Source organism: Mixophyes fleayi, chromosome 2 (genome assembly GCF_038048845.1).
Source record: "Mixophyes fleayi isolate aMixFle1 chromosome 2, aMixFle1.hap1, whole genome shotgun sequence".
Classification (NCBI taxonomy): domain Eukaryota; kingdom Metazoa; phylum Chordata; class Amphibia; order Anura; family Limnodynastidae; genus Mixophyes; species Mixophyes fleayi.
The window spans coordinates 359640687-359660910 of NC_134403.1; the positions used below are offsets into that span (position 1 = coordinate 359640687).

At 41.7% G+C, this 20224-nt stretch overlaps 1 protein-coding gene across 4 annotated transcripts in view; it reads right to left on the reverse strand.

The window, feature by feature from the left end:
* Positions 1-19005, reverse strand: part of HLCS (holocarboxylase synthetase) — a 127675-nt gene extending 108670 nt beyond the window's left edge. The window contains exons 1-5 of one of the 4 annotated variants that reach the window (XM_075197234.1): positions 18934-19005; positions 14825-15174; positions 12168-12311; positions 4170-4332; positions 646-1559 (exon numbers count right to left, since the gene is read on the reverse strand). In XM_075197234.1, coding sequence (XP_075053335.1) covers positions 646-1559; positions 4170-4332; positions 12168-12311; positions 14825-15055 — 1452 coding nt within the window. In that variant the 5' untranslated portion in view covers positions 15056-15174; positions 18934-19005. The other 3 variants (XM_075197235.1, XM_075197233.1, XM_075197236.1) reach the window with 3 other exon arrangements.
* Positions 19006-20224: the final 1219 nt, after the last annotated feature.

Consider the following 20224-nt stretch of genomic DNA (forward strand, 5'->3'; position numbering starts at 1 on the left):
ATTGCCCTCCACTAACGTCCATTCCACTGACACAATAACATGTGCCATACTGTGGTCTGAGTTCTTCTACACCTCCCCAACGTGGAGAGACAGATCTGACTGGCCAAGCTGGTTGGCATTGGCTGACCCATAACGCATCAGTCCCTCTCGGTAGTCAATCAGCCTGTGTGCAAACCATAAGGACCCCTTACGGCTTGTATTATTGTCTCAGTCATACTACACTTTCCTATATGCGATATCTCGGTTTACTTATCAAAGATTTGTGTAAACTGGTAATCAGGGTCACATCAGAGTTTTCGTTTCCTTTCCATATTGTCTTGTTTGTTTTCTCTCTCTCTGTGTCTTATAGTGGTTGAAAAATGCAGCGATGGACCATTTAGGAGGGTGTTCATATTTTTGGGGGGTGATGTTTTATTTTACCTCCTACAAAACCGAAGATCCAAAAACAATTCTGCTATACCATAAAGCAGTGCATGAAAAAAAATTTTTTGAATGAATTAAAAAAAATAAAATAAAAAAACACGGAAGAAAATAATGGAATGACTTAAAGAGTCTACAAATAACAGATAAAATGGATGGCTTTAAAAACATTTGTATTTCGTTATGCGCAGATAAACATTCATGGGACAAGAGGAGGCCCCCTACCTGACAGAGGACCGCTTCTCCAGCATTCTCTCCGTACGTCTGGTGGATCATCATCACATCCCGGCTGTCATTGTCCAAATAGCCCCATTCATTCATCCGTTCGCACGACTCTTCAGCCCGCTCCTCATACACATAGCCACTGGCCAGAACGTTGAAATGGATTTGGCCGCCACTGGGACTGTCAAAAACCAGAGCCTGAAGAGATCCCGCAAGTTCAGATTTTCTTTTTAGAACCACGTTGCCGAACGTGAGAGAGGAGGACAGCCCCAGAATCTTCCCACCTTTCTCCAGGTAAGACGTGAACATCTTGTGAATGTTAGAAGGTAAAGGCTCCTCAGCGGGTACAACCAATAACAAACAGTTATCCGTCCATGGGGCTTTGAGGACTTGTTCCTCCACGAGAGGGTAGACAACGTACCTGGATGAATCAAAGCTTTGGAGAAGAACAGATTTGAGATGTTGGAACTGGTCCTGAGATGTGGAGCCACCATATATGAGGATGTTGGGCGGCTTTCCAGTCCTGTTGAGGCTGGAGGTCTCTTTAAGATAATCCATGTCTGGATTGTCCTCCAAGCTGCTGAAATCATCAGGGAGGTCGGGAATGTTCTCGGCCGAGGCGAACTTCACAGACTCGATGGTGCAGTTCTCCAGTTCCAGACACTCATGGCAGCTGGACAGGTGAAGATGAAGATGGTCTCCACCGGCCTCCTCTTTCTTTCTCGGGTCAGTTCCATCACGTAAACTTGGGTTTTCGCTGCTCGTTTCAGAACTAGGCAGCTCAGAGCTCTCAGCCATCCCCATTTCTTCTGTGAACCCCTTCTCAGAGGAAGTCAGCTGTATCTCCTGCGTGGACCTGCTCAGCGAATTCTGAGCCTCTTCTTCCTTACTCACAGACGACTCTTGTAGATGCACAGCTACAATACAATGACAACATGTATGTAAACCAACAGACAGGATATGGTCAACAAATCTGCTCCAAATTACAATATAACATTGATTCCCACAACACAGGGGCATCCGCCATGTCCTTGAAGCCTGTTGGTTGAGGCCAGACTACAGCGAAGGCCGCTCGTGACGCAAACGTGCGCAGTGCAGACCAGACAGAGCTTTTCATTACGGAGCCGCTTCCTGAGAGCTCTACTATAAAACTTTTGTCAGACGTAGTTTGCTATTTGCTATACTGGACGGACAGGTTTTATTGAGAAGGGGTTGAAGAAAAGTGAACAAACCCTTTAAATTAGTGATTTGAGGAGGTTTTATTTATAAAAAGGCGTTGGGCATTTACGTAGAAACAGACCGGTGACGACACAAAGCAGCATTATAAACTTTTACACATCATTCCAAACTTACAATGCAGAAGATTTCAATGTCAGCCCTCTAGCAGGCGGTGGGAGTACCTCTGTGTTACTATGTGCGGGGGAGGTTTTGTTATACAGTAAGAAATGAGGAGTATGGAAATTCCAACAAAAAGTACAATTAAATGGATTCAAAAGTGAAGCATATCTAATGGATGGATCTGTAGATCGGGGCTGTAACATTTACGGACAGTCAATAGATATGTAGGGAAAGTTTAAATAGTCTGTAAAAAAAACAAAATAGAGCTGAAAGGTCAGACTAGTCCAGTGTTGGCTAACCTGTGACACTCCAGGTGTTGAGAAACTACAAGTTTCCCTTTCAGTTACCCTTTCAGCAATAAGCTGCTAAATATTAGCAAAGCATGTTGGGACTTGTAGTTTCACAACATCTGGAGTGTCACAGGTTAACCAACACTGGACTAGATAGACCTGAAGCTTCTATTCTATGTTTCTATCAATAACTATCTGACATTACTACACTACACAAGGAAATTCCAAACTTCTGACTTTCAGACATTGTTAATTTGACAAGCATGGCGGCACAGTGGTTAGCATTGCTGCCATAGGCTCCATTCCGGGCCCTATCTTTGTAGAGTTTGTATGTTCTCCCAGTGTTTGGTGGGTTGCCTCCGGGTACCATGGTCCAAAACATACTAGCGGGTTAATGGACTGTGGACTAAAATGGGTGTGTGTGTCCATGTGGCAGACAATATAGATTGTAAGCTCCCCTGTGACAGAGACTGATGCGAATGATTCAATATTCTCAGGAAAATGTTGTATAATATATAAGTTCTATATAATGTGTAATAAATAAGGTTAATAAAATCCGTTCTCTCCTCCTCTCTCTCGTAGCTGCAGGTACTACTGTCACGTCTGCAGACATCGTGGTAATACCTAATAACGGGTCACTAAAACGCGGGCAGTTGACAACTTTTGTTCAAGCGAACCTGATATAACTCGTACTCTATAACGACTGGACAATAATCAGAACAGCTGATAGAGGGAAGCTTCATCTTTCACTGAAATCACAGGAAACTCACCTACAACACAACATCTCTGGGGCTGTGGCAGCTGCTCGTACAGAATGTGGTGAAGATTAGACCCCAGAATCATCTGACAGAAATATTTCTGGAGAAGTGAAATCTCCGCCATCTGATTAGTACACAGAGAAGCCGTGTGTGTTACTGTGTACACAAAGCTGGGTCATCTGATTCCAGACCAGGAATAGAAACATCCCGATAGGCGTAAACTGCATGTATTGTGTTTACAGAAATTTACTTAATGTTTTAGGGCAGAAACAGTATTCTGCCTATCAATTCTCTTGGAATTATTGACATCATTGATGCAAGAGGCACGATGTGCCTCAAACCTCGATGAGGTCAGTAGCTGGAATTGAGCCTTGCCTCTCTCCATTAGATTGTCAGCTCACATGATCAGAGCCCTCTATTCTCCTGTCTTATTGTCTGCTCACACCCTGTCCACCGCGTGTCCTTCTATTACGCCTCTTGCATGTGCTGTACTATTCTTTAGGTTTGTTCTGAACATTTCCTATTATGTTTTGTGTATTATCTGCATTTATGCTTCATTAATGTTGTGTATTTTGCCTTTGCTTGTTGGACCTTGGCTCCATTTCCCCCTAGCATGGTACTGCAGAACTTTATAAATGAACGCCTGGCAAGAGGTCGGCCCATGGGCTGCATGTGGACCTCTGAGCCTTCACCAGTGGACCCCGGCTCCTGTCTGTTTTATGACCCATCAGTCCTTTTATGCCCTGGTAAGTTTAACCCACTGCCCCAGCTCTTATCGAATAAACTCTGGTGCAGCGGGTGAAGCTCAGGGTCATGTGAACCTCTCAGGGTCACGTGACCTAACCAGCATCATGTGACCTCCTCAGCCGCACATCTGAGATCAGAGAAAGCGGGAGGGACATACAGCCTGCACCACGTGGTTTCCCACCTTCCTCGGCAAGGAAATAACATCAGGTTGTCCATCACTGATATAAATAAAGGATAATAATAAGCTGCATTCTCATGACCCGTAAATGGCGGGTAGAAGATGGGCACACCTTAAATATAAAACAGTTTCTTGTGCAGGGTGCCGAGTACAACACAAAGGTCCCATCTTAGTGAATAGCCACCAGAGAGGTTACGAGGGCAGGAAAATACTTACAGGTAATCTTCTGAGGCAGTGACCCGTCTTCCATCTGCAAGCGGTCTTCCATGAACGCTATACCAAGCTCGCTGAAATTATCCACGCTGGCCTCTGCCAGTAATCTAGAGGAGTCTCCGTGAGAGGAAGCCAGTGGCCAGCAATATTCAGACAGCTTCAGAACCTGGCACAAAAATGCAGAGAAGAACCGTGTCAGTCGTCATAGAAGCTTAGATACAGCAGTATTCCTATTTCACAGTCAGTGATGGATCACAACACATAGTTAGTGCGGCTGAAGAAAGACCCAGGTCCACAGAGTTCAACTTTTCATATATTCTAACTGCGTTGATCCAGAAAAAGGCGAAATAAAACCCTAGTGTTATAGCTGCCAATTTATTTACCCAACAGCCTAAGGCACCTAGGGACATGTTCATCTCTTCTCCAACTAGTAAAATCAAGAGGGTCCCACGGCCAGTTAGGAGAGCCCCCCTGATGCATTTCCCAAGCTTACAGCCTGGAGACGCTTGAACCTACCTACTGCATTGTATGATTGTGAATGTAGCTTACAGCCGCTGTCCTATAGGCTTCATTTACAAATGTACAATGGCTAACAGCATTCCTGGCTATTAGTCTAGGGGAGGGAAACATTGGGGGCACAGAATGACACAGAAATACCCTGTCACAGAATGCCAGGGTATTTCTACTTGGGATGGTGGCATTTCTTGGAAAAAATGTTTTTTTGCAATTTTTCTTTTATAGGAAAACCGCATACGGAGAAAAATATATAAAACACCAGTACATATCCTTTTTATGTACGTAAAGTTAAATACATTTTTAGTCCGCTACTGTGTCAGACAATAGTTCTTCAGTGTTTAGTTTTAATTCCTGTCCCGGGCACGTGTGTAAACAATCAGCGAAAACAATAACACCACCCAATTTTTTTTCAGTTCCAGGCAACTTCTCTCAAACCAGAGGGGCGAGCAGATTAAAACCAATAACCGCGCAAGTATAGAAAATTTCAGTACCAGCGGCCTACTTACAGCGGAGGCAGCAATGGATATTCATCTATTAACTCACTAGTAACTTAGAGATGGCACGGGGGCCTATCCCTTCACTAGATTTTAGTCACTTCACTAGTTCTTAGTGTACCGACAGGCTGCATGCTGTCAATGCCACAACATTGCCATCTCCACAGACATGAAGAACCTCACTTCTCAATGGTGGAACTAGTTCCTAAGGAATTAATACGCCCCATGCTTCAGTCACGTCACTACTTCCTAGTTATCCGATTGGCTGCACTCTCATGAATATTGCTCTTGTGAACAAAATGGCCGCCCCCCTGTATGTAGGCGACTGGTAAACCAATAAAAAGGCAAATAAAAATGACAAGTGAACAGCTGTATTCAAAGGACAATTTAACAACACTCATATAAAATAAATATAATAGTTAAAAGGTAGCACGTGGTTTTAGTATACATGGGATGATCTCTTTTGTTCCAATAAATGTATTAGACGTATTATGAGAGATTCCCAGACACTCACACTGCTAGACAAGTATTTCCAATAAATCGGCTCCTGCCGCTGTAATAATATTCTCCGGATCATGTTTCCAGCCGTTCCGCACCTAAGTGCATCCTCCATAACCAATAACATCAGGACATGAGTGGTAGAACAACCAAAACAAGGCCTGGGTAACCTGATCAAAGTCTTGTCATGTCGCATTGAAGACCAGGTACAAGACATGCTTCCCGTTCAGTCAGGCTAAAAGTAAACAGGGACAAGTTCTTCCTGTGACTTGATAGGGATATAAGCAGATAGCCGACGCTCGAGGATCAAAGCAGAGGAAACCGGCCTGACCCAAAACAAGAGGCTTTCCCACAACGAGCACCAAAAGCCCATTGTATCCTGAGAACGCATCTCTAGGCTGGACAGATTATCACAGACAGTAAAAGCTTTGTCCCACAAGTGCAGAATAGACAGGACAGGCAACCCCGGGGCCGGGGAAAAAAGTAAACAAACTACAGGCCTAATCCCACAGACGGTCACACCGAGTGATCATGAACCAGTCTTGCTCACAGCTATGCTAATATATACATGGCATTCTACAGAGTGCAAGCCATAGTCTATTTAAAAGAATATATTTTTAAAAAATGAGGTAAAAACAGTTATTGTAAACATATTTAGATTCATGTGGTAAAAAAATAAAAAATAAAAAAAAAGTTAAAAATAACATCTCCTGAGGTAAATTATTTTCTAACAAAATAAGTATAGCTTCAAAACTTGCACCTTATTCAGAAAAACATATTTTTTATTTTTTTTTATATGTGTACTTGAAGTCTGGTGATGACCATTTGCAAAATCACTTGTGGGAAGCCATTTTGCCTCACAGCATCCCTCACTTTGGGAAGCCAACACTGTATCATTACCAGCAGCAGCAACTATTTAAATATAACGCCACTAATTCCGCAGCGCTGTACAGATAAGTCACTGACATCAGTCCCTGCCTCATTGGAGCTTACACTCTAAATTCCCTAACATACACACAGACCTAGAGAGAATAAGGTTAATTTAATAGCATCCAATTAACTACACTGTAGGGAATTAATGAATAAATCTTTTGAACATCATCTATTTCTTCATTTATAAATGGCTTTTGCAGCTAGTGAGACTTCTTGTATATGGTATGCTGTCAAGTCCATGATATGGTCACTGTAGCTGTATTTCAGGAATGTGCAGGACACATAGGAACTATTCCTGTTGAAAGTAATTGTGGACCAATAAATAAAAAAAATTGTGATATTTTAGATGTTCAGCTTATTGTATCAACATATTAACGATTATATTGCATGCTTTGTATGTCTTCTTACGCTAGAGCTTGCTTTTCAGCACTGGAAATTTTATTAAGGACCTTTTTTCTTTTGCAAATAGCCACGTTTTTAAATGTCATTATATGTATAGATCACAGGTAAGCAGATGCAAAAGTACTTGCAGGTATTTAGCTCCCTTAACAAAAAAAGATATCCTTCATGAGTTTTTTGTTTTTTTTTATTATTCTTCTTTTGATGTCAAATGTGCAAATAGACCCAGAAGGGCATAGGATAGACCCCTACACTGACCAGATGTCACGGACAGTCAGAGACAGAGGACTGCATACACTGGGACCCCCTGCATATACAAATTGTGCAGCAGGTATACATTAGATACACTCTGCTAAAGAGTGTAGCTAAGAAATAATAATAAAAAAAGGCTAGAAATATGATAATATTGCACATTTAACCCCAAAATAACGTCCACTAAATAGGAGGTATACTTTAATATTGACAGCCACCTTGAACAAACTTATGTAACATCATAAATTATGCAAATTATTTTTATTCAAAAATCCTTACATTTTGAAGTTTCTTTCTTGCATCGGCTCTACCACAGTATTATACATTTATAATTCTCTTTTTGCATGGGTTTGAGAACAGCTGTACGAAACTAGCATAATTCTATAACTATACCGGAGTTAAACAGGAGGAAACAGGAGAAGAACATTCTGCCTATTATCACAGCTACACAAGTCAGTATTCACCTGAAACTCCATATGCTACTCCTGATGTTTCCATCTCTCCCTGGCTCCAAGCGTCACACCACAAGAAGACTGTTTTGGACTCTGCTTTTATTTTCTAATCAGTTCATGAAAGTTTCTTTTATCTGTCAGTTTACTTCCCCTGCAAAATCCCTTCTGTTTAATCGGCCTGCTGTACTACTTGCTCAGCCACTCCCTACCCATGCCACAGCTATGTCAGTCCCCTATCTCACGATTGTACTTTCAATTCTACTCAAGGCTTTGTCTGTCATCACAAGTAGGAAGAAATGAAACTGAGTTTGAACTACTCTCCTCTCTCATGACTTTGCAAGATCTCAGTTACTCTATCACCTGCTCTTTATTACTCTCCATTCAACACTTCCACCCACTCTCACACAAGGCTCCCCACATCATTAGTCCATGCTATCCAGACATCCAGGATTAAACTACATGTACTGTAGCCTCACTCTGCACTACTTATCTGATTACACAGGACATTGCAATTAGGCAATTCTTTTAATTCCCTAATTTTTTGCTATTTGCTTATTTTTCTCTCTCTCCTTTCATGGCATTATCTTTAAGACTATATCATCCCTCACCCATCCTGCAACACACACCTCTGTCCACATTGCCCCTTCATTACTTCACTCACCTCTAGTGAACACTCATGAACTGTTGTCCTATTTAAATTCAATAACTTTAACAGCCGCACCCTGTTGCCAGAAACTAAAAGGACACACATCTTACAATCATATTTCCTACCTTTCATCCTCCCTGCTTCTATTAGCTGGTGATATATCATCTAATCCAGGTCCCCCTCAATTCTCCCACACACATATATCTGAACACTACAGAAATCCAGCAAACCTCAAACACATAACCTGTCTCCCCTCTCTTACAAAGTCCTTTAAATGTGCCCTTTGTAATGCACGTTCTGTTTGTAACAAACTTACCTCCGTACACGATCAATAATAGTGATAATAGCAATAATAATAGCAATAATAGAAACATGGCTCACGCAATCAGACACTTTCTCACCTGCAGCCCTTTCACGTGGTGGTCTCTATTTCACCCACACCCCCAGACCGGGAGGCAGACAGGGAGGGGGGGGATGGACTACTTCTCTCCCCACAGTGCACATTCACAGTTCTACCAAATGTCCCATCACTCACATTCACATCTTTTGAAGTACATACTGTTAGGATTTTTAACCCGTTCTCTATGCGTGTTGCTGTCATCTATCGCCCCCTGGACCCCACCAACAATTTCTTGAACACTTCTCTGAGTGACTCCCTTACTTCTTATCCCCCACCATCATCATGGGTGATTTCAACATTCCTATTTCTAATCCATGTTCCAATGCTGCTTCCAAACTACTCTCTCTAACCTCCTCACTTGACCTCTCCCAGTGGATTGAATCTGCTACTCATCAGGATCGCCACTGTCTTGACCTTGTTTTCTCTAGACTATGCTCAGTTTCTGATTTCCTTTCCCCCTCTTGGATCATCACCTTATTAGATACGCACTCACCCCCAGTTCTTTACCCTCCCTAGTGTCAAACTCTTCCAAGCCTCCTCGTACCCGCAGGAATATCAACTCCATTGATCTTCAACAGTTTTCCACCTCTCTCCAACACCTTCTCTCCCCAATTTCTGCATTCTCCTCCCCTGATCGGGCAGTACCCCATTTTCACCAAACCCTAGCAACTGCCCTTGATCAAATGGCTCCAGCGACACTACATACTCCACGTAGACTTCATTGCCAACCGTTGCACACTACAGTAACACAAACTCTACAAAAACTTTCTCGTAAAGCAGAACGTCACTGGCGTAAATCTTGTACCTTTAATGATTTCAGCGCATATAGTGCTATCTACCACTCCTATAGAAATTCTCTGGATACTGCTAAACAAACATACTTCCAATCTCTCAACTATGCTCAGGCTTCTAACCCCAAACGCCTATTTTAACACATTTAAATCTCTTCTCAATCCTCCCACCCCAAACCCTCCGACTACCATTATTGTCCAGGATCTTGCTTCCTATGTCAAGGACAGAATAGATAAGATCATACTTGAAATGGTATCATCTCCCTCGACTAGCAATCAGCTCAATTCCTTTGTAGCACCCACTGACACTCTCTTCATTTGATCCCACAAATGAAGAGAACGTTTCTACTCTCCTCTCCCTACTCTACCTCCTGTCCTCTTGATCCCACACCCTCACAAATTGGTAGGTCCCTGTCTCCTGTGCTCATTCCACCTCTAACTAAAATCTGATCTGTAATCTCTCTCTCTCTGCTGGTATCTTTCCATCACTATTCAAGCACGCAGTGATTACTCCCATTTTGAAAAAAACAAATTCTGATCAAAACTCTCTCTCAAATTACCGCCCCATCTCCCAGCTCCCATGCCCCTCCAAGCTTCTCGAGAGAATAGCCTACACTCGCCTCACACACTTCCTTACAGCAAATAACCTATTGGCTTCTCTTCAGTCAGGCTTTCGCTCTCAACACTCCACAGAGACTGCGCTGACCAAGGTTGTCAATGATTTGATCACAGCAAAAACTGAAGGCTATTACTCTCTTCTAATTCACCTGGATCTCTCTGCTGCATTTGACACTGTTGACCACTCTCTCATACAAACGCTACAATCCCTAGGTCTTGAAGGCACTGTCCTATCCTGGGTCTCATCCTAACTATCTAATCGCTCTTTCAGTGTTAATTTCTCTGGATCCACCTCTGCTCCGCTTCCTTTATCAGTTGGAGTACCACAAGGCTCAGTCCTAGGTCCTCTGCTGTTCTCCATCTACACCACTTCTCTTGGAAAACTAATAAGCTCCTTTGGATTTCAATATCATCTCTATGCGGATGATACACAAATATATCTATCCTCTCCTGATCTCTCGACATCTGTGTTGTCCTGTGTAACCGACTGTCTTTCTGCCATTTCATCTTGGATGTACTGTCACCAACTCAAACTCAATTTTTCAAAAACTGAATTAATAATATTCCCACCCAAAAACAGAAGCTTCCTGCCTGACATTTCTATTTCTGTTGATAACATGACCATAAATCCCACCCCGCAGGCTCGCTGTCTAAGTGTAACTATCGTCTATTCCCCACATCGACTCTATATCTAAATCATGTTATATACATCTAAAGAATATTTCCAGAATAAGTAATTCATGCACTCATCATCTCCCGCATCAACTATTGCAATTCGCTCCTTACTGGTCTTCCCAAAATCAGATTTGAACCCCTACAATCTATTTTGCACGCCACGGCTAGATTGATTTTCCTTGCAAACCGTTATTCCTCTGCTGAGCCACTCTGTCAGTCTCTACATTGGCTGCCTGTTTTTCAACTAATCCAATATAAAATTCTTCTACTAACATACAAGGCCGTCAACAAAATTGCACCAACATACATCTCCTCGCTTGTCTCAAAATATCTCCCGACTCAACACCTCCATTCTGCACAAGATCTGCGTCTCCCTTTCCCCTCTCATCACATCCTCCCATTCCTGGTTACAGGACTTTTTTTGTGCTGCACCCACTTTGTGGAATTCCCTCCCTCGCACAGTAAGACTTTCCTCTAGTCTTCAAACCTTCAAGCGTTCTCTGAAAACCCACCTCTTCAGACAAGCTTATAATATTCCTCAACCACCATCTTAATCTCCCTAGGTTACCCTATTACCACCCTCTACACTGTTAACGCAAGACAACAACCCTCTGACCAACATTGCTGTGTGACTGATCACACAGCCCACTCAATACTTTTTACCTTTGCAATCTAGCTGGCCCAATGTGCAATATAATGTAGCACAGGCCCCTGTGTTTCCTACTCCCATTGTCCCATAGAATGTAAGCTTGCGAGCAGGGTCCTCTTATCTCTCTGTCTGTATGTATTACCCAGTATTGTTTTATTATTGTTTGTTCCCAATTATAAAGCGCTACGGAATCTGCTGGCGCTATATAAATGTTGATGATGATTATGATTGACAAACAAACTGTTGGTAGTGTAATTTTCATGGAAACCTATATTCCATTCAGAGACGCAGATCAAGGCAGATATTTAGTTAAAAAAAAAGACAAAAAACATACTTCATCATTCTGTTCAAATTACTAATTGACAAATAATAATCTGTACATTACTATAGATATTAGAAAACTAATGATCTCAAACTTATTATTACAGACTCTTCTATGCAAATCAAGAACAACATGGTAAAGAAACCTGACAATTTATTTTACTGTGAAACAAAATAGTAAAAAAATAAATAATTTTGAACCGATAATTTCCTCGCAGAGATCTACAAACTGGATTGTCCCCATTTCCGGCTGCCCTAGGTCCCCGTGTTTATATGGAGAAGGTCTCTGGACACTGAAGTGAGGTTTACACAACATCAGCGGAGGAAGAACACACACAAGACACAAGAATTGATCACCTTTTTGGAAGTGGGTGATGCCGCTGATAAGATTTCACTGGGTAATGAAATACTCTCTGTAATAAAGGCTATTCGTCCAACTCCTAGATCCTTATCACCAGGGGATCCTGATAACAGGTTCCACTTGTTAAAATCTTCAAAGAGCTGAAAAAGGGACATTGAAAACAAGGTAAAATTAAACCAATATCAGAGAGACTAGATTCTCCAGCCCGCTGTAATGTTATGTGCATTATACGTGCAATGTTACACAAGCATGCAACTTAGTGCCATTAATAAATCAGTTATCTTTTCAGTGAGGATTTTGCACAAGTGCTGCTCTTCTTATATACAATATGTGTTTTTATACTGAATCAGGGCAGAAGTTGGCAACCTGTGGCACACCAGTTGTTGTAGAACCAGAAGTCCCAGCACCCAAAGGAATGATATCAGCTGTAAATAGAGACCCACCAGTATATGTTTATAGCTCAAATGTAAGTCATTTGGCCATAGGAACTGTACAGAGGTATGGATGGCAATGTTATTTTAATACCAGGGGTTCCAAATATTCCGGAGTGTTTTGCTTAAGCTGTTTATTTTGTACATTCCATCCCGGAACACTGTGAAAGCGAGCGAGAGTATTCGGGGAAATGGGCGTGGCCTGTTTCTTTCATACACACGGACGGGCAGACAGCAACAAACTAAAATCAGAGATATACAACACAGCTTATGGCATTCAAAAATAATACAATTCTCCTTTTTAATACTGTCTACCACAAATATTAAAATATATAAAGAGGGTAGACCGGGGGAGAGGGGTAATATTTACTAACATTCAGGTTACATAATCTCCTTTCCCATCATTTTCAGTCAGAGCGGACACATTTGCTTTACAGTTACAGGGACAGAACAGCGGTCTATAATGAATCCATGTTAGTGGACATTTTCATACTGAACTGACAAAAAACACTCAGAAGTAAAAAATGCAATAGTGATAATTCACCACGTTTTTTGGGTTGGAGTGGAAATCAGAAAGTTTTCTATTACGATAAATTCAAGTCTTGTATACAAAGCAGAGGAGTCGGCCATGTTGTGGACTAAATCAATGTTTGTGCCACCAATCAATTCACTGGTAACTAGTGGCCTCACTTAAGAGAACTTAATTCTAGCCACACTCACTAAGATATCCGGCAAAAAAGCGTGTGACCTGAAAACGTCTGCAGTGCGTGACAGCTTCCGATCACACAAACAGCTCCCAGTGATGATGGAACCGGTCTGGCTGCTAGACTCTAGAGGCCAAACGGCCAGATGTCATCAAATATGGCCACCTACATTTATGGCTGAATAGGATAATGATCATAGAAAAGCCAGAGTATGGCCCTGCTTAATATGGTACAACTGCTGTATCCCATAATAACCAAATAACAACATCCATTCCCTAGACTTTGCTGGGCAACTGAGGTACAATCTCATTGGATGCTATGTGATAAAGCACATCCATGCACCATTATTAAAGAGGCTGATCAGATCAATTCTCATGAGAATACCGCCTATCAAATCACAATTTGTGCCTCAGAGCGGCCACTGGTTCCCAGTGAATCGACACGCAGCATCTTTATCAATGTTGGTTCAGCTTCCAAAATGGCTGCCTCCATGTTGTGTAGGAGACTGCTAGTTTATTGTACACAGTGTAATGGAGGATAACTGGAATGATAGGATAAGTAAAACTTCTCCTGCTGTGGTAAATGTTGCTGTTCCGATCATCAGTCACAGTTTAGTCATTTTACTGATATTTTTGGGCAGATTAAAATTTAACTGAGGTTTTACAACTGATACAAAAGTTTAGTCCATGGACAAACGACTGAAAACTCTGGGAAAATAAAAAAATGATGGATCTAATCTTTCATATTTTATTTTAGATAAAGTAACTTAAAAGTGGCTCAAAATAATGCAAATTATAAATAAGGTTACACTGAAGCTATATTTTTAGGATTCAGAGGAATGCTCAACGTTTTTACTGAAGAGTTTGCAGAATTCTGAACCCTAATTTGAATATTAAAGTTAAACAGGAGAAACGTAAATAATATCACCTTTATTATTAACCATGACCCGTGTGGGCTGTTCATGTAAAAAAGCCCACCCACATCCACAATTTAAAGTAGGAGGAATGGGCCAATAATCCTACAAGTCGATATGTGGGAATGATCGACAATTATGGTAAACGTTTGATTGAAGCAGTTGCTGCTAAAGGCTCACTTGCTGAAAACACACTTTTCCTGACAAATGCAATTAATGTTGGATCATTTTGATCAATAATTGAATGAAAATGTATATCCTGTTGTGTTATATCATTTATTGGCCTCTCATTATCTATTTTCATGGCACAAATGAAGATCTGAACACCTTTAAAGCTCACATCTATGCAGAAATTCATAAACTCCTAAAGGATTTACAAAATTTGCTACCACCTCTGTATATAATGTAACTATAGAAAGGAATTCATTAAGGACAGGAACAAAGCTGAACTCAACCTGCAGAATTAACTACAAAAAAAGGATTTGGCAAGACCAGGTACAAAGCAGAGTTGTAACATTTGTAAATGCTGGAAGCCGATTGTGTGCCCATCAGTACCTTAGTGATACTTCATAGAAAGGTTCAGGAAGACTAGAAAAAGTAAGTACCTGGGAACGTTCAATGAGAAAGGCTTTGTTGCCCACCTTCAGGCAGAACTTATCCCCAGAGGCTTGGAGTCCACGCTGGATCGGTTTCCTCTGTTCCTGTCGTTGGGTACAAAACACAAAGGAGCTGGTCCTATGCGACTGGCGCACGTAGCTCCTGATCAGCAGAGCGTAAGACGACCGTAAGCGCAGCCACAAATACACATAGCATAAGGTAATGAGCATGGCGTTCATACACTTGGCGGATGGAGCAGAGGGCGCTCAGGCCCTCTCGTCAGAGATCCCGCATAGCTGAATAATGTGGGGGACCCCGGAGGCGTGGGTCTCTTTACAGCCAGAATCAAAATCCTGCTCTAAACAAAATAGAAGAGACAATGAAAAGCAAATACGAGATAACAAAGACAGTTTGTCACGTTCTAGCTTTTATTTCTGAAACAGAGAACAAGAATCTGATGGACACAAGGAAAGTTTTGTGCTGCCTGACTTCCATCGCACCGTAATTAAACGGGGGACTGCAATACAGAACTTTAGATAAAAGCAGCAAAGCCTAATTGTACATTGGTTCCCCCTATCACTGTCCCTTTTGATGTGCACACTGACAACCCTTGTGTGTATTTACAAAAAAAAAAAACATTCAGTGAGGCTGCAAGTTAGGCTGGGTACACACTACAGGTTTTGAGCTGATTATGGGGCCAATAACACACGATAAACGAACGTTCGGCCCGATATTACATTAACGTGTACGCTGCAGTGAAGAACGTTCCAAAGCTCATTGTTTCGTTTAATTTGATTTTTAAACCGGCCTAAAAATCTCCTTCAATGATGGAACGATGTCCTTCCAATCCTGCAGTGTGTATATACTCAGGACCGGCAGTGCCCGTAGATCTCTATGGAGTGTGCAGAGTCACCATCTTTTCAGCCGATGGTTATGACAGATGAAGATCAGGGATCTGAAGGTAAATTGTGTAAAATGTGTATAATGTGTACACAGGAATCGGCTGCTGATCGGGACTTCTTTTTTTTTTTTTTTCCAGTCGGTAAAAATCGTTAATGATATCACATCGGGAAAAATTTACAGATACCTTGCTCGATTGCAAAGCTAGTTATTGTGAGAGTAACTGACCAATAACTTAGTCCTTGTGTTCTGTGCTCTTGAAAAGATCCCTCAGTGTTTTTATTCTGTATGCTGTGAAAGCTATTGAACAAGGAGGGGGTGACATTAAGCCGATTTATTATTGGTCGTGCAATGTAAGTAGGGAGTGTCGTTTTTTCGGTCTAGAAGTCACCATTTATGACAGGAAAGTTCCATAGGAGGCTCATTGATATAACTCCCATGTAAAAATCAGTCACATACAAAACATATAAACCAGCGTGTCTTTAGAGCAGCCACTGCACTCCAGATTTCAACTATGCACATCAAAAAAGACTAGTGCCAAATTATTCATACATTAATTAAATAAAAGGAGAAATCCAGAAGCTAATTCTTAATTCTATACCTCTTCCCGCTATGAGTAGTATAGGAGCTAGTCACAACCCCGGCTCTATCCAATTAGCTTCTCTCTTGAACACAGCAAAGTTTTATATTCGGATTTTTCCAGGCTGCCTTGCCTGCAGCATCCTCCGTTACAGATCTTCTGAACCGCGAGTCCAGAGAATGTGTCATTCAGTTCTACTAGTAGCGGGAGAGTTTATATTAAGGATTAGCTTTAGCTTGGAGTTCCCCTTTAAGTCTTTATACTTTGGGTGTATTATATAATGCATCAGACAGACAATTAATTAATGCTTTTTGCTGCAAGTCGTCACATGCAAAATTAACATGAATTGCAATCTTATGATACAGGCACATTTCTCTCTCTTTGGAGAGGGCACAAGTTTTGATGACAAAATGTTGTGGCAGTGCAAGAGTTAACAGCACAAATCATAAGTGCTAAACATCAGCAAGGCGATGCGTTTTAACATGCAAGTAATGAACGACAGACTAGTGATTGGATGTTACACCAATCTGATATACTGCAGGCACCAGGGGGTATATTTACTAATCTGCGGGTTTGAAAAAGCGGAGATGTTGCCTATAGCAACCAATCAGATTCTAGCTACATTTGACAGAATGACAGCTGGAATTTGATTGGTTGCTATAGGCAACATCTCCGCTTTTTCATACCTGCAGTTTAGTAAATATACCACCGGGAATCCGGTATCACTGATCCTGGGCACTGCCTGCATCTGTCGTTTCACCTGGTAGTGTAAAACGTAAATCAGATGAAAATGCTTTATTTTCCAGCGTTCTGTATGACCCAAGTTTTACACTGCTTCTCAGGTAAACAGTAAACACACAAAGTCAGAAAGTTCAATGCTCCTTGTAGCTGAATTATTTGGGAATTTTTCATGTCTCTTTTCATAGTAAACACAATGTAAGAAAATGCTTTGCAAGTGTTTGACTATATGAAGTTAAGTTATTGCCAAGTACTTGTGCAATAGAGATCAGCCAGCATGTCATTATAACGAATCATCCTTATATTTATATAGCTGCAATCTGACAATAAGAAAAGATGTTGAGTACTATAGTATTTGGACTAACATTTTTTTGCGAAATCCTCTCTTCTTAGAGTGGACCAGAGGCCTACACACAGTTGATGCCGCCATTTTGTGACCTGAACCTAAATTCACCTCATTACATCACTAGGAATTAGTGACATTACTGGGGCTTGAGGCATAAGCTGATAGCCTCGTGAATATTGATTCAGCCCAGAAAATTGCTGCCTACACTCTTTGTTAGTGACAGGACCACTTTTCACATACCAAGGTTTGAAAATTGGAGATGTTGCCTATAGCAACAAATCAGATTCTAGCTGTCATTTATTTAGTAAATTCTACAAAATGACAGCTAGTACGATTGGTTGTTATAGGCAACATCTCCACTTTTCAAGCCCGCCGGAAACCCGCAGCTTGATACGTTTACCCCTTAGAGCTTGTACACACAGACTCACTCCGCCTTGGGTAGGTCCGTCCTGAGCTCTCTCCATAGCTCAACTGCCACAGTGAATAGAGTCCAGTGAACGGACATGTCCTACTGTGTTGTGTTGCCCTTATGCTCCACAGGATGTATGAACCCTGTTTGTAGGTGAATGCAGCTTTTAATTAAACTAACCTGAGTCCCAGTAATAATCTTGTGTGTACGAGCCCTAAGAGGTCAAGTGTTAAACAGACAGGTGATAAAAAAGTAGCTTATTTTCATTTCCTATATGTTTAGCATTGCAGGGGTTGTGATATGCCTGTAGGCTGTCCAATCATCCAATGGTCTGACTTCAGACATTTTACATCTTGGACCTTATCACAGTAATTACTAATTGGCTTTTTTCACCCAGTTAACTAAACCATAAGTCCCTCCACACTACCTGATGAAAACACCAACCCAACATACCAGTAATACAAAAGGCATAATGCACTACATACTTTCCAACCTTTAATAAATGTAGGGACATTTTGTTGGTGGGAGAGGATGCAAGAATGATTTGGACGGTACAGTCCAAGTAGACCTTGGTGCACTACCATCTCCATCATCACAGTTCAATCAATATGTAGTTATAATCCATCATTTTAAATGCTCTTCTTTATAGTAAACAAAAACTTGTAAATTCCAGAGAATAAGGACAGAAAGTTTGAAACACACCTAATACGCATATTAAGAGAAACAGTTGAAAAACAGGGACTACAAACTCTGCCTCTGTGTCTGGAAATTAGTGACAGTTGCCAACTAGGTCATTCATTTATACAACTCAGCATAAATGCAAAATATGGTTTCAGATCAACCACTGAATGGGTCCCAAAGTCTTACTTCACTTAAATAGACATTTATATATGATTCTTACTGATTTCTGATACACAATTGCTCCTGCATCAAATCCTACAGTGCTCCAGGTTGTTGTTATTACAACTGGGCTATAACAAAAAGCTACAGTGCAACTATTGGTCAGTATAACAGAAGTAACTGGCTGTAATACACAAGACGAATACTTAGTGGGAGCTCACTCCTGTAGGGATCAATAGTGGTCAGCATGCACTACCAGGCACCCTGCTCCCAGTTACGTCAGACATGATGCCATATAACTCACATGCACTCCTGCAGAGCTGGTGAAACCAAACACAACAGCCGCACACAACCTCGCTGCGCCCGTCACAGCGACCTGACCAATCAATGCATGGCACTAGCTTAAGGAAGGCGTTCATTGGTGGTTCGTTACCTCTCAGCGGATTGGTATATTTCTGACCAGGAAATAAAGTTACTGTCTTCTGATTGGTTAACGCTGCCGGTCTCTCACCTATCAGAAGTCGCGGAGGGAGTTGTCGGACTTCGAGGAGAGTTGTCAGCAGGAGATGTGTGAAGGTGTCATGGAGGATGAGACAGTCTGTCAGCATTGCACAGGGCATGTGTATTATTGCTGCTTACCACACAGTGCGCTGTCTCTCCAGCTGTTGTGGAAGTTGGTTCAACTAGCATGGCATGCTGGGACTTGTAGTGCCACAGCACTGGTATGTAGATGCCAGCTGTCCCTAATTTCCAGGGACAGTGCCAGGTTATCATGATTTACCCCTGGAAATATGTTTTCAGTATTGATCAATCACATTATAAAATTACATTTTTTTTTATTTTTTTTTGCATGTTAAATATAATTCTTAAAACTACATACTGGTAGTTCCACAACAGGGGCTGGCTGGGCAGGGGGGCATATGCCCCCTGGGCCGGTCCCATAGTGGGCTATCTTGGACAGGGTCACTGGGACAGCTGCATTTTTTTCCCTTTAAAATTGGTTCCCCCACAGGCTAAAATTTGCTCTCCCCTGTTCCACAACATAAAAGCGCAACTTGTTGCCTGCGGGGACTTACAGCTAAAATGCACGATGCATGACATGCTGGGGCTTCTAGTTCCAGGATGCTGGAGAACCACTCCTGGCTTACACGCAGGAGTACGTTGCATGTTGGCAGGACCAGCTGGTTCTAGTTGAGGCGATACGTCTAAAATGCGTGTTAGCTGGATCAGCTGGTACTGGTAGAGGAAGACAAATTGTATTCATTTTAAAAGACTACTAAGGTGGCACTCCAACATTGTGGATTTGTAGTTCCACAATGTTGGAGGGCCACTTGATCTGTACAGGGACATTTGCTGAATCGGGATGCCCAGGGACTTGTACTTCCACAAGTCACTAGGTGTGAACAATATGTCACTGTAGGCAGTGAGGTCTTGTTGGCGAACAATATACTGCCTATCTGGAAAAAAAGACTGGGCGGCAGGAGTGAGAAAAATTCCTACAGTGTTTATCGCACTTTCCTCGCTCCTGTCGACAGCAAAATTTTGAATTTGGGGTTATCCCATGAGGGACCGGCTATTTTAGGGTACTGTTTACA